General features: G+C 37.6%; 1 protein-coding gene across 1 annotated transcript; it reads left to right on the top strand.

Annotated features, from left to right (window-relative positions):
- The first annotated feature begins 414 nt into the window (after nucleotides 1-414).
- LOC133665463 (crystallin J1A-like) lies at nucleotides 415-11,170 on the top strand. The gene is made up of 10 exons (XM_062070763.1): nucleotides 415-446; nucleotides 698-764; nucleotides 5,556-5,732; nucleotides 6,970-7,068; nucleotides 7,133-7,225; nucleotides 7,301-7,457; nucleotides 7,639-7,754; nucleotides 10,443-10,520; nucleotides 10,589-10,728; nucleotides 10,796-11,170. The coding sequence occupies exons 2-10, from the start codon at nucleotides 698-700 to the stop codon at nucleotides 10,886-10,888; spliced, it is 1,020 nt and encodes a 339-aa protein (XP_061926747.1). The 5' UTR covers nucleotides 415-446; the 3' UTR covers nucleotides 10,889-11,170.
- The last annotated feature ends 3,806 nt before the right edge of the window (nucleotides 11,171-14,976 follow it).

Below are 14,976 nucleotides of genomic sequence, written 5' to 3'. Positions count from 1 at the left end.
TTCAACTCCCCACTAGTCCTTCACTTGCACTTTACTCATCCACAAATCTTTCATCCTCGCTCAAATTAATGGGGAAATTGTCGCTTTCTCGGTCCGAATCTCTCTCACTTCATGCGGCCATCATTGTAAACAATAGGGAACTTTGCGTATATGTTCAACTGACTACGTCACGCTACTTCCGGTAGGGGCAAGCCTTTTTTTTATCAGATACCAAAAGTTGCAATCTTTATCGTCGTTGTTCTATACTAAATCCTTTCAGCAAAAATATGGCAATATCGCGAAATGATCAAGTATGACACAAAGAATAGATCTGCTATCCCCGTTTAAATTAAAAAAATTCATTTCAGTAGGCCTTTAAAGGCTTACTGAAATGAGATTTTCTTATTTAAACGGGGATAGCAGGTCCTGATATATATCTATGGAAATAATAGTACTTAAAGTTAAAGGTAAGAAAAACAGTTTAATTATGCCGCGTTATATGTAACTAAAGACGAATATGTTTACAAGTTACTGGCTAACAATGTAATGTCTTAATGTCATGAAGCTAAAACTGTAGCTAGCTGCCCACTGCTTGAAGAAAAGTGAAACTAAATGCTTATCCTTGCTAAAACAACACAACATTCCGTGACGCCGACATAATTATCCAATCACCTTGTTTGCACTCCAGATAATAAGAAATGAATGTTTTGTTCCACAGATGGCTGCTGTTTTGACCAACAGAGCAATAGGAGCCATTGTGGGATCAGCAGTTGCAGATGCAGCAGGTACTACTTGGCATCACAATGGGCTTGTTTCCATACCAATATTTTGGTACCGGTACCAACATGTATTTCGATACTTTTCCATATAAAGGGGACCACAAAAAAATTTGCATTATTTTAACATAAAATCTTAGGGTACATTAAACGTATGTTTATTACTGCAATTTAGTCCTTAAATAAAATAGTGAACATACTAGACAACTTGTCTTTTAGTAGTAAGTAAACAAACAAAGACTCCTAATTAGTCTGCTGACATATGCAGTAACATATTGTGTTATTTATCTACCTATTATTTTGTCAAAATTATAAAGGACAAGCTGTAAAAATGTATTATCAATCCACTTGTTCATTTACTGTTAATATCTGCTTATTTTCTGTTTTAACATGTTCTATCTACACTTCTGTTAAAATGTAATAATCACTTATTATCTTGTTTCTATACTTTACATTAGTTTTGGATGATACCACAAATTTAGATATCGACCAGATACCAAGTAGTTACAGGATCATACATCGGTCATAATTTAAGTTCTCTACGTCCAGGGATGTATTTCCTGAATTTATAAACATAATATAAATAACATTTTGTGATGCTAAAAAATATTGATGTAATCATAGTAGTATCGACTAAATACACTCTTGTACTTGGTATCGTTACAGTGGATGTCAGGTGTAGATCCACCCGTGGCGTTTGTTTACATTGTGACGACGATGTGCATTGAAGCATGATTAGCTATTCCTCGTCCTGCAGTGATAATGATACTTGTAAGAAACTCACTTTATTTGTCGCCATGGAGGCGAGGATTAGTGATTTAGCTAGCTAGCCATGTCTTAAAGCGCCTCTTTCTGTGGGTGTTTCAGTGTTATAACTTCACCTTTATCTTTAGTTTTTAAGACAAAATGCGTTTGTTCTCCCTTCTCTGTCTACACACTTTGTCTGCTTGTAAGTACTCTGTGTGTGCGCGCTGCCGAACATGCTCCTCTGCTTGTAAAATCAGCAATGTCATGACGTGACGACGACAGTATAGTACCGAATATGATTCCTTAGTATCGTGGTACTTTACTAGTACGGGTATACCGTACAACCCTAGCCTACATTTTACTCGGTATGCGAGTAATATTGTATACCATACCAGGTCCTCGTGTGGTACTACCTACAGTACAGGCCAAAAGTTTGGACACACTTTATCCTCATTCAATGCGTTTTCTTTATTTTCATGACTATTTACATTGTAGATTGTCACATCAAAACTATGAATGAACTCATGTGGAGTTATGTACTTAACACAAAAAGGTGAAATAACTGAAAACATGTTTTATATTCTAGTTTCTTCAAAATGAAGCCCATCGAGAGAATGCCAAGAGTGTGCAAAGCAGTAATCAGAGCAAAGGGTGGCTATTTTGAAGAAACTAGAATATGATTTTAGTTATTTCACCTTTTTTTGTTAAGTACATACAGTAATTCCACATGTGTTCATTCATAGTTTTGATGTCACAATCTACAATGTTAATAGTCATGAAAATAAAGAAAACACATTGAATGAGAAGGTGTGTCCAAACTTTTGGCCTGTACTGTGTATTTGAAGACAAAAGGTGACTAAATATATTATTATTATTAGTTTAAAAATGTCAGCTTTTTCTTATTATATTCTGATTTTTTTGTCCTTTTTTTCTTAAATGTTACTGTTGTTTCTTTAGATGGATGTGTTGTTATTTACAAACAACTTTTGAAATTTTTGCAAACTCATTAGGGTAATTTTCACAAAGCATCGGATCGGTACTGCCGATACCGGCATAAATTTTACTCTGTATTAGATCGGAAAGAAAATAAGCTGTATCGCACATCACTATCTCGAAGATGATGTGTAAAACATCATCTATGCAACATTTTGAGCAAAGAACCACCATTACATGTTATGTAGACCACAAGGAAGTCTTTTACATTTAGAAAAAATGCATAGTATGACACCTTTTAAGACAAAAAAAAAGGGGAAATAACTGAAAACATGTTTTATATTCTAGTTTCTTCCAAATGAAGCTCATGGAGAGAATGCCAAGAGTGTGCAAAGCAGTAATCAGAGCAAAGGGTGGCTATTTTGAAGAAACTAGAATATAATTTCAGTTATTTCACCTTTTTTTTGTTAAGTACATTACCCCACATGTGTTCATTCATAGTTTTGATGTGACAATCTACAATGTAAATAGTCATGAAAATAAAGAAAAACACATTGAATGAGTAGGTGTGTCCAAACTTTTGTATTTAAAAAAAAAAAGGTGACTCAATATATTATTATTAATTATTAGTTTTTAAAAAATCTGCTTTTTCTTATTACATTCTGATTTTTTTGTCCTTTTTTCTTACATTTTTACTGTTGTTTTTTTTAGATGGATGTGTTATTATTTACAAACACCTTTTGAAATGTTAGCAAACACATTAGGAATATTTACCGCCGATACCAGCCTAAATTTTACTCAGTATGGGATCGGAAAGAAAATAAGCTGTATCGCACATCACTATCTCGAAGATGACGTGTAAAACATCATCTGTGCAACATTTTGAGCAAAGAACCACCATTACATGTTATGTAGACCACAAGGAAGTCTTTTACATTTAGAAAAAATGCGTAGTATGACACCTTTTAAGACAAAAAAAAGGGGAAATAACTGAAAACATGTTTTATATTCTAGTTTCTTCCAAATAAAGCTCATGGAGAGAATGCCAAGAGTGTGCAAAGCAGTAATCAGAGCAAAGGGTGGCTATTTTGAAGAAAGTAGAATATAATTTCAGTTATTTCACCTTTTTTTTGTTAAGTACATAACTCCACATGTGTTCATTTATAGTTTTGATGTGACAATCTACAATGTAAATAGTCATGAAAATAAAGAAAAACACATTGAATGAGTAGGTGTGTCCAAACTTTTGTATTTAAAAAAAAAAGGTGACTAAATATATTATTATTAATTATTAGTTTAAAAAAAAATCTGCTTTTTCTTATTACATTCTGATTTTTTTGTCCTTTTTTCTTCAATTTTACTGTTGTTTTTTTAGATGGATGTGTCATTATTTACAAACACCTTTTGAAATGTTAGCAAACACATTAGGAATATTTACCGCCGATACCAGCCTAAATTTTACTCAGTATGGGATCGGAAAGAAAATAAGTGGTATCGCACATCACTATCTCGAAGATGGTGTGTAAAACATCATCTATGCAACATTTTGAGCAAAGAACCACCATTACATGTTATGTAGACCACAAGGAAGTCTTTTACATTTAGAAAAAATGCGTAGTATGACACCTTTTAAGACAAAAAAAAGGGGAAATAACTGAAAACATGTTTTATATTCTAGTTTCTTCCAAATGAAGCTCATGGAGAGAATGCCAAGAGTGTGCAAAGCAGTAATCAGAGCAAAGGGTGGCTATTTTGAAGAAAGTAGAATATAATTTCAGTTATTTCACCTTTTTTTTGTTAAGTACATAACTCCACATGTGTTCATTTATAGTTTTGATGTGACAATCTACAATGTAAATAGTCATGAAAATAAAGAAAAACACATTGAATGAGTAGGTGTGTCCAAACTTTTGTATTTAAAAAAAAAAGGTGACTAAATATATTATTATTAATTATTAGTTTTAAAAAAAATCTGCTTTTTCTTATTACATTCTGATTTTTTTGTCCTTTTTTCTTAAATTTTACTGTTGTTTTTTTAGATGGATGTGTTATTATTTACAAACACCTTTTGAAATGTTAGCAAACACATTAGGGATATTTACCGCCGATACCAGCCTAAATTTTACTCAGTATGGGATCGGAAAGAAAATAAGTGGTATCGCACATCACTATCTCGAAGATGGTGTGTAAAACATCATCTATGCAACATTTTGAGCAAAGAACCACCATTACATGTTGTGCAGACCACAAGGAAGTATTTTACATTTAGAAAAAATGCATAGTATGACACCTTTTAAGACAAAAAAAAGGGGAAATAACTGAAAACATGTTTTATATTCTAGTTTCTTCCAAATGAAGCTCATGGAGAGAATGCCAAGAGTGTGCAAAGCAGTAATCAGAGCAAAGGGTGGCTATTTTGAAGAAAGTAGAATATAATTTCAGTTATTTCACCTTTTTTGTGTTAAGTACATAACCCCACATGTGTTCATTCATAGTTTTGATGTGACAATCTACAATGTAAATAGTCATGAAAATAAAGAAAAACACATTGAATGAGTAGGTGTGTCCAAACTTTTGTATTTAAAAAAAAAAAGGTGACTCAATATATTATTATTAATTATTAGTTTTTAAAAAATCTGCTTTTTCTTATTACATTCTGATTTTATAGTGGTAGTAAAAAAAATAAAAATGTTTTTTTTTTTGTATTTTTTTTTGTCATAAAGAAATACAATCATGTGTGCTTACGGACTGTATCCCTGCAGACTGTATTGATTTATATTGATATATAATGTATATATTGTGTTTTTTATGTTGATTTAATTAAAAAAAAAAAAAAAAAAAAAAAATATTTTTTATTTTTATTTTTTAAACTTTTTGTGTGGCCGCGGCCCGGTACCAATCGGTCCATGGACCGGTACCGGGCCGCGGCCCGGTGGTTGGGGACTACTGCCCTATAAGACTTGATGCAATGTTTGTATACCATACCAAATAATGAAATGTGTCTGTTGTCTGATTCCACTTGTGCACCTGCACTGTTTACCAGAAGTGTATGGCTATAATAAATATACATGATCAGCATTAATACAGTAAGTCATGCTTAATAATGTGGATGACTTACAGCGCAGCCCCTCCACTGGGTCTATGACCTTCAGAAGCTGAAAGCCATCCTGGCTGAGGATCCGAATCCGGAGTTCCGCTCCGTGTCTGCAAACCCCTTCTACACGAGGCAGACGGGCCAACAGAGTTGCTATGGAGACCAAGCCTACGTCCTGCTGGAGTCCTTGTCTGAATGCGGAGGTAGACCTTCACATTTTGTCATTATTTTTGATGCACCTGTGTGTCACCATTAATTTAACAGTTTTGTTTCAATTATCAGCAACTGATCACTTCAAACAGGCAAATTCCCAGATAAAATGAAAATAGCAAAAGTCGTACCGATTTATAAGACTGGTGACAAACACCAGTTTACAAATTCCAGACCTGTTTCTCTACTTCCACAATTTTCTAAAATCATTGAAAAACTGTTCAACAACAGATTGGACAAAATCATGAATAAAAACGAAACACTCACAGAAGATGTCAGGTTCAAACACTGATGACATCTATTAAACAGACAAGAAGCAAGGAATCATGCAGAGACAGAGTTCAATTTGGCTCAATGAGGAGAGGCGTTTGGGGCTGCACACTCAGTTACAATCTCCCACCACACTCTAAGGTCCAGACCCACGTGCTCCTCTATTTATTTGGGAGGTCCCTGGTTACATCACTGAGGCAGCCCCAGTTAGACACAATATATGATTATTCAGAAATGCAAATGTGCTGACACTAGTGATATCGCCCTGCCTCTGCTTTGTCTGCGTCACGGTACTCGATGTTCTGAACACAAACACTGATTTGCAAACAAGATTGCAAATTGTCCCTTTGCACAGATAGATAGAAAAGTACAACTTCAGCACAATTGATAATAACTATAGCAACAGCCTTTAAGCATAAGAGTTGTGTGATAAATTACACATAATTATTCTAACAGATAACCAATACGGATACAGAGCCAACTAGATCTGCAGCTATCAAATATTTTAGTAATCAAGTATTCTATCGAATATCTCGAGTAATCGAATAAATCATATTTGTGCTTGATTAAGGTTTAATTATATTAATTTATATTATTGCGTTTGGCCAAATTGTCTGTTTTCATTATTGAAGGCTGACACGCACAGCTGGAATGCGTCCGTGGTTGATTGTGCCAATTTGTGTGTGCTAATAAAAACAGGTGCGCTCACAGCCCTATGTGCTGTGTGGTGTGACCGCATAAACCAACATCTTCAACCCTTTTTTCACTGTTCTGTTACAGAGAACGAGGAAATGGGATGAAATTGCTATGGTATGAAAAGGGGTAGGATTAAATAAGCTCGGCTTCTTCCTACTCCTTTTCGGACGGGCTGTCATGAAACAACTGGAAATGTGTGACGCGTTACATTGTATCGTATGCATGTAGACTGAAACTGAACTGAATTGTCAACCTGTCGGCCAGGTCTAGACGTCCACGACCTGACGCAGCGCACGTTCAAATTCTTCGGCCCGGGCTCCGAGTACGACACACCTGTCAATGACCCTTACAGACAGAAAGGCGGTAAGAATGTACATTTTCGACCGGGTCCGTTTTTTGAGGAAATCTGACACGTTTCTGCCCTCAGGGCCAAGACCTCAGCTTCCCATCGACGGGCCGTGGAGACACGGAAGTCTGAAAAGCTTCCTGAAGAACGTGGACTCTGGCAAAGAGGAGACGGGTGACAGAAGTCGTCACTTCCAGCGGTGACGCAGCGAGTGGAAGTACCTAACACCGGGTGTTGTCTTGTCTGCAGGCTGCCAGACGGACTGTCAGATTGACGGGATAGCCAAGCTCGCCCCCGTGGTGGCCTTTTACGCGGGGAAGTCGGACATGCTGGAGAAGGTTGAGCAGGCCACCCGAGTCACCCAGAACGATGACATGTGTGTTGCAGAGACTTTGGCAGCTGCCAGGTCAGTAGGATTATCTTTTGTGTTACAGCACTTTGGATAATGCGGACACGTTCGTTACTGGATACTTTCTATTCAGCTATGTTTGCCATGGTAACGTAGTATACAACTCTTGTTGGTGATTCAATGCTTTTTGAAAAGAAGTGAATTCCTTAGGTGAAAAATTTGGGGTTATTTTCCATAGGTTCCTGGAGCATTTCATCCTGAATGGTCCTGACCCCGGAGCCCTGGAGGCCGTTCTCCATCAGCTCAACGACCCGAACAGAAAGCAGCCACAGGATTTGGACAAAGCAGTCGTTGGTATGTACTAGGCTTGTACGGTATACCGATACTAGTATAGTACAGCGCTACTAATGAATCATATTCGGTACTACACCGCCTCTAAAAAGTACCCCTTGTTTTTTAACGGGCTTCACTACACACCGCAGGAGGATACAATAGCTCACCGGCGTCACAATGTACACAAATGCCATGTGTGACATCCACTGTAATGATACCAAGTATAGGAGTGTATCTAGTCAATACTACTATGATTACATCAATATTTTTTAGCATCACAACATTTTTTTAATTTATATTATGTTTATAAACTCAGGAAATATGTCCCTGGACACATGTGGACTTTAATTATGACCAATGTATGATCCCTTAACTACTTGGTATCGGATTGATACCCAAATTTGTGGTCTCATCCAAAACTAATGTAAAGTATCAAACAACAGAAGAATAAGTGATTATTACATTTTAACAGAAGTGTTAAAATATTAACAGTAAATGAACAAGTAGATTTATAATTTTCTACCACTTGTCCTTAATAATGTTGACAAAATAATAGGTAGGTAAATGACACAATATGTTACTGCATATGTCAGCACACTAATTAGAAGCCTTTGTTTGTTTACTTACTACTAAAAGACAAGTTGTCTTGTATGTTCACTATTTTATTTAAGGACAACATTACAATAATAAACATATGTTTAATGTACCCTAAGATTTTTTGTTAAAATAAAGCCAATGTGGTCCCTTTTATTTAGAAAAGTATCGAAAAATTTTGAAATACATTTTGGTACCGGTACCGGGCTCTGTTTGAGCTTCTTTGAAACTCCCCGATTAGACAACTGTCAGGTTCAAACACTGATGACATCTATTAAACAAGACAAGAAGCAAGGAATTAAACAGAGACAGAATTAAATTTGGCTCAATTGAGGAGACACGTCTGGGCTGTACTCTTTGCACAGTCTCACCACGCTCTGACGAAAGATTGTACGCCTCCTCTTTTTTATTTGGACTTTCCCTGATTACATGGCAACAGCAGTTTCTAAAGGAAGGGGGTCGTAAACAGCCGCTGCCTTTGGTCACAAAACAGTTCAAAGAAAAGGTGCCTGGAGGTGGGTCAGGCCCTGCTTCCTCTCCGCTTTGTAGATCTCGGGTCAAGACAAAATCTTCCTGTGGATTACAATACATCAAAGAAACCGACGCCTTCATGTCGCTTCCCATCCTACACAGTGGAGTTTTACAAGCCTTTTGCTTGGTAGGATCTAAGGCAGCTTTTGTCCTCTCGCCGGGAACTCATGGAAACACAAAGTTTTGTGACAACTTAGATCATACTTGCCAACCCTCCCGTTTTTAGCGGAAGACTCCCGGTATTCAGCGCCTCTCCCGATAACCTCCCGGCAGAATTTTTTTCCCAACAAACTCCCGGAATTCAGCCATAGCTGGAGGCCACGCCCCCTCCAGCTCAATGCGGACCTCACGTCCGCTTTCCCACAATATAAACAGCTTGCCTGCCCAATGATGTCATAACATCTACGGCTTTTAGAGAGTAGAGTGCACAACTGCGCACACAACAAGGAGACGAAGCAGAAGAACGAGGAAGTTACAGACATGGCGACGCCGTCGACGAGCAAGATGAAGAAATACGCTTGCAAGTTCCAAAACGTATGGAAACAAGAATGTCAGTTCATCCAGGACAGTTCGAAGGGGAAGGGGTATGTATGTTGCTTGTACATTTTGTAGAACAGACTTCTCCATTGAACAGGGTGGCCGAAATGATATACTCATTCATGAACGGAGAAGTTAAACAGGACAATGCTGCCATCTACTGGAAAGCCTACGGAACACTGAAATTCAAGTATTTATTTTATTTATATGTATAATAAAATAAATATATATATATAAATTGTTGCGTTTGACCAGATGTTCCTCCAAGTGGGATGTAAAACGCTGGTCAGTCCCAAGTTCCTTAGATGACATATAAACTGAACTCAAATGTACCACCAAGCACAGGATAGGTATTTTGTAATTTATTGTCAAATATTTGAGAATAGAGACCAGCCTCGAACAACACATACGAATGCGTAGCCCAAGTTGATCTGACAACTTTTCATGCACTCTCCTCTTCAATATCTCCCCCCCCCCCCTTACGGCCGCACAGATGCCCATTGTGTCCGTTATCTCAAGTCGGCCCGAGAAGGGAAGCAGGGAGGACTCCTCTTCTCTGCCTCCTACTTCAAGGCCGTCCACAGTGCAAGCACTTTGTCATGAGACGATCAAAACAATGAAAAGAGTACAAGATGGAACATTAGCTATTTAAAATATGACTATAGAAATATAGAAAGAAGTAACTCTTAATTATGGATAAATGTGGATATATGCATCCGTCAATATATATATATATATACCTGTATATATATATATATATATATATATATTTATAGCTAGAATTCACTGAAAGTCAAGTATTTCATACATATATATATATATATGAAATACTTTAGTTGGTGAATTCTAGCTGTAAATATACTATCCTCTTAACCCCGCCCATAACCACGCCCCCACCCCAACCACGCCGCCCCCCTCCCCCCACCTCCCGATATCGGAGGTCTCAAGGTTGGCAAGTATGACTTAGATACAATTATTCTGACAACAACCCCACTGTGAAGGTACAATAACATGTGTCAAGTTACATTTAGTTTTTCATCATTTCAGGGCACGTTACCCAGGTGAAGGAGAACTTATCCAAGACTCCCCAGGAGCTCATTCCAACCGTCTTCCCAAACACATGAGGTATATCGTCTCTTGCCGGATTTTTGTTACCACGGCAACAAATATTTTCCCCCCGAATGTCCCGGCAGGTTTGCCCGGTGCGTTCCAAGCAGCGCTGCACGGAGTCCTGACAGCCAAGCAGTACCAGCAGGCTATCAGAGACACCATGAGCTGCGGGGGATGCACCTGTAGCAGAGCCTCCTTCATCGGGGCGTGTCTCGGCGCCCAGGTAGACCCACCTGTTTCACTGTTGTTTTCTACGTGGGATCACTCACGCGGTGCGGATTTCTTCCCAGGTGGGCCTCGAGGGAATTCCTTCTTCCTGGGCCTCCAAAACCCGGCGCTATGAGTCTGTGTTGGAGCACAGCAAGAAGATAACAAAAGGGTAGTTATTTTCCTCGCCGGCTAACAACATCGTGAGCGTCTGTTGAGCTTTTTACGGAGCAGTCGATGAAGGTTCCTGTCTAAAGTGTCGACAGGAGGCGGAAGTTTTTGCTTCTGTGAAAGTTTGGCGGATTGTTCCGATGTTCGTGCCACGCAACTTTTCTCTTATTGATTAAACCAAAAAGTCTCTGTTCAATATTTGCTTGGATATTGATTTTATTCAATAGTTCCTACTAGGGTTGTCCCGATACCAATATTTTGGTACTTTTCGATACTTTTCTAAATAAAAGGGCACCACAAAAAAATTGCATTATTAACTTTATTTTAACCAAATATCTTAAGGTGCTGTAGAGGTTGCCCTCTAGTGGGTTCTTCGGACCACCACACACTGGCAGGAGAGCCCGGTATTCAGGGTATAACACTGTTTTATTTTCATCAATCGTGCAAGGCTTTTGCTTTCCAGCAAAATGTATTTTTTCTTTGGTCGTGTGTCTCTCTCTCTCTCTCTCTGGCTCCCACTCCAACAATGTGTATCGCCCCGGCTGCTGCTAATAAAGGCGACAGGTGATTAGATGACAAGGCCCATCTGGGCCATCCACTCACCTGCCGCTGTCTTCGAGGCCGGTCCTGGCACACCCCGTTCCGCGGCAGGCCCGCAGGCCACGCCCCCCTCCACAGGTGCATTAAACATATGTTTCTTATTGCAAGTTTGTCCTTAAATAAAATAGTGAGCATACAAGAAAACTTGTCTTTTAGTAGGAAGTAAACAAACAAAGACTCCTAATTTAGTCTGCTGACATATGCAGTAACATATTGTGTCATTTATCTACCTATTATTTTGTCAACATTATTAAGGACAAGCTGTAAAAATGTATTAATCTACTTGTTCATTTACTGTTAATATCTACTTACTTTCTCTTTTAACATGTTCTATCTACACTTCTGTTCAAATGTAATAATCACGTATTCTTCTTTTGTTTGATACTTTACATTAGTTTTGGATGATACCACAAATTTGGGTATCGATCTGATACCAAGTAGTTACAGGATCATACATTGGTCATAATTTAAGTCCTCATGTGTTCAGGGACATATTTCCTGAGTTTATAAAAATAACATGAATTTTGAAAAAAACATTTTGCGACGATAAAAATATCAATGTAATCATAGTAGTATCGACTACATACGCTATTGTACTTGGTATCAGTACAGTGGATGTCAGGTGTAGATCCACCCATGGCATTTATTTACATTCAGGATTCTGGATTAGTTCTCGCACGAGAAAAGGCAGTAAAGTGGACATTGGTACGCAAAGTGATAACTAAAAAGAAAAAATATTCAGTCTAAGCCCGGGCCCCTGAAGAGGGGGTCCAGACTGAGGCCAAGGGGAAAAAAACCTCATCGCTGTCAGGTTCAAACACTGATGACATCTATTAAACAGACAAGAAGCAAGGAATTAAACAGAGACAGGATTTAATTTGGCTCAATGAGGAGAAACGTCTGGGCTGTACTCTTGTACAGTGTTCCTCCACGCTCTGACGAAAGATTGCACGCCTCCTCTTTTATTTGGACTTTCCCTGATTACCTGGCAACAGCTGTTTCTAAAGGGAGGGGGGTCGTAAACAGCCGTCGCCTTTGGTTACAAAACAGTTCAAAGAAAAGGTCGCCTGGAGGGGGGTCAGGTCCTGCTTCCTCTCTGCTTTGTAGATCTCGGGTCAAGACAAGATCTTCCTGTGGATTACAATAGATCAAAGAAACAGACGCCTTCATGTCGCTTCCCAACCTACACAGTGGAGTTTTACAAGCCTTTTGATTGGTAAGATCAAAGACAGCTTTTGGTCTGCTCGCCGAGAACTAATTGAAACAAAGTTCTTCTAAACTTGTTGATATTTGTGGTGAAGTGTCAATTAATTAACTGGTAATATGTGTTGCATATGGTGAATGTTTACATTCATCTCGGAGAAAGCAAACCACAAGTTTAGGTAAATAGTGGTAATTCCTTTGGAGCACATAATAAAAATGGGGCCCCCAAGTTTGACATTCGCACGTGGACTGGGTTAGTTCTCGCACGAGAAAAGGCAGTAAAGTGGACCTTGGTACGCAAAGTGATAGCTAAAAATAAAAAAAATATTCGGTCTAAGCCCGGGCCCCTGGAGAGGGGGTCCAGACTGAGGCCAAGGGGAAAAAAACCTCATAGCCAGAAGAAAGCCATCACTCCAAATTATTTTTTACAGAACTTTTGAGGCTTGTCTCTGTTTTTTTGGCGTAATGTAAGCGGGATACTTTGTGACATTTGCGCAGAAATGGCTTTCTTCTGGCGACTCGACCATGCAGCCCATTTTTCTTCAAGTGCCTCCTTATTGTGCATCTTGAAACAGCCACACCACAATGTTTCAGAGAGTCCTGTATTTCAGCTGAAGTTATTTGTGGATTTTTCTTTGCATTTTGAACAATTTTCCTGGCAGTCGTGGCTGAAATCTTTGCTGGTCTACCCGAATCCCTCATTTTCCACTTCTTAATCAGTGTTTGAACACTGCTGATTGGCATCTCAATTCCTTGGATATCTTTTTATACCCCTTTCCTGTTTTATGCAGTTCAAGTACCTTTTCTCGCAGATCCTTTGACAATTCTTTTGCCTTCCCCATGACTCAGAATCCAGAAACATCTGTGCAGCACTGGATGAAAGATGCAATGGTCTGTCAGAAGCCCAGAAACTCACTGACCTTTTATACACACACATGAATTACAAACAAACATGTCACAGGTGAGGATTGGAACCTTGATTAGTCATTCAAACTTGTTTGTGTCAACTTTTGTGCATGTTATCAGATCAAAGTCACTGGGTTATGTCAACTTTTGATCAGGGTCATTTGGGTACTTTCTTTTGTCATTTTGATTTAAAAAGAGTAAACACAGTTGTTTGCCAATAAATAGCTTCACACAACCATTAAGCATGAGTGGAAGAAAGGCTTTTGTGTTATCATTCATATTCTCTGAAGAATGGCCAAGAAATCATAAATTCTCCCAGGGTATGTAAACTTATGAGCATGACTATATATATTTATATTTTGAAAAATATATATTTTTATATTTTAAAAATTACAACTTGTACTGCATTATTTTTTTTATTTTGATTCACTTTTCGGGTTTTGAAAATATATATATATTTTGAAACGTATATATTTAGAATATATAATATATATATATATATATATATATATATATATATATATATATATATATATATATATATATATATATTTAAAAAATATATAAATATATATTCATATTTTGAAAATTACAACTTGTACTGTATTTTTTTTTTTTTAATTCACTTTTCGGGTTCATCAGTACAAATGTTAGTACATTTTGTATTCCAATTTTAAGTATGTTCTAATTTTTATGGCGGCTTTATTTATACTTTATATACAAGCGGTAGAAAATGGATGGATGGATATGTACCGTATATATATATATATGTATATACATATATACATATATATGTATATACATACATATATATATATGTAAACTATTTTTATGGGCTATCCTCTTTGTGGTATTAAGTTCCTGTTATACGCTGTTATACAGTATATGCCTTGAGCTCTTATTTTGAAGGCGCTAAGAGCGGAAGTGATGACACGTTGTAGTGGAGCGGGGGTTTTGAAAGAAATAAAATAAAGTGGTCCTCGTGTAAAACTGGAGCCTCCGTGTTTGTTATTTTGTAGTTTTAAACAGTATAGGTGACATTGATAAACCCTCGGTTACATTACGTGTCATCACTTCCGCTCTTAGCGCCTTCAAAATAAGAGCTCAAGGCATATACTGTATAACAGCGTATAACAGGAACTTAACATCAGAAAGAGGAAAGCCCATAAAAATAGGTTACATATATATATATATATATATATTTTTTTTATATGTAAAATTACTTATACATTGTTTTTATAAGGAAAAAAAGTTAATCCAAACGAACGTCTCATAACAGGGAATTGGTTCTCGTCGTTCGTTGAAAAGAACCGCTCAAAAGCCTCGACTCGTTCGGTTCTCGTCGTTCGCTGAAAAGAACCGCTCAAAAGCGTCGACTCGTTCG

This window comes from Entelurus aequoreus, linkage group LG14 (genome assembly GCF_033978785.1).
Source record: "Entelurus aequoreus isolate RoL-2023_Sb linkage group LG14, RoL_Eaeq_v1.1, whole genome shotgun sequence".
NCBI classification, from domain to species: Eukaryota; Metazoa; Chordata; class Actinopteri; order Syngnathiformes; family Syngnathidae; genus Entelurus; species Entelurus aequoreus.
This window is presented reverse-complemented; position numbering and strand designations above follow the sequence as displayed.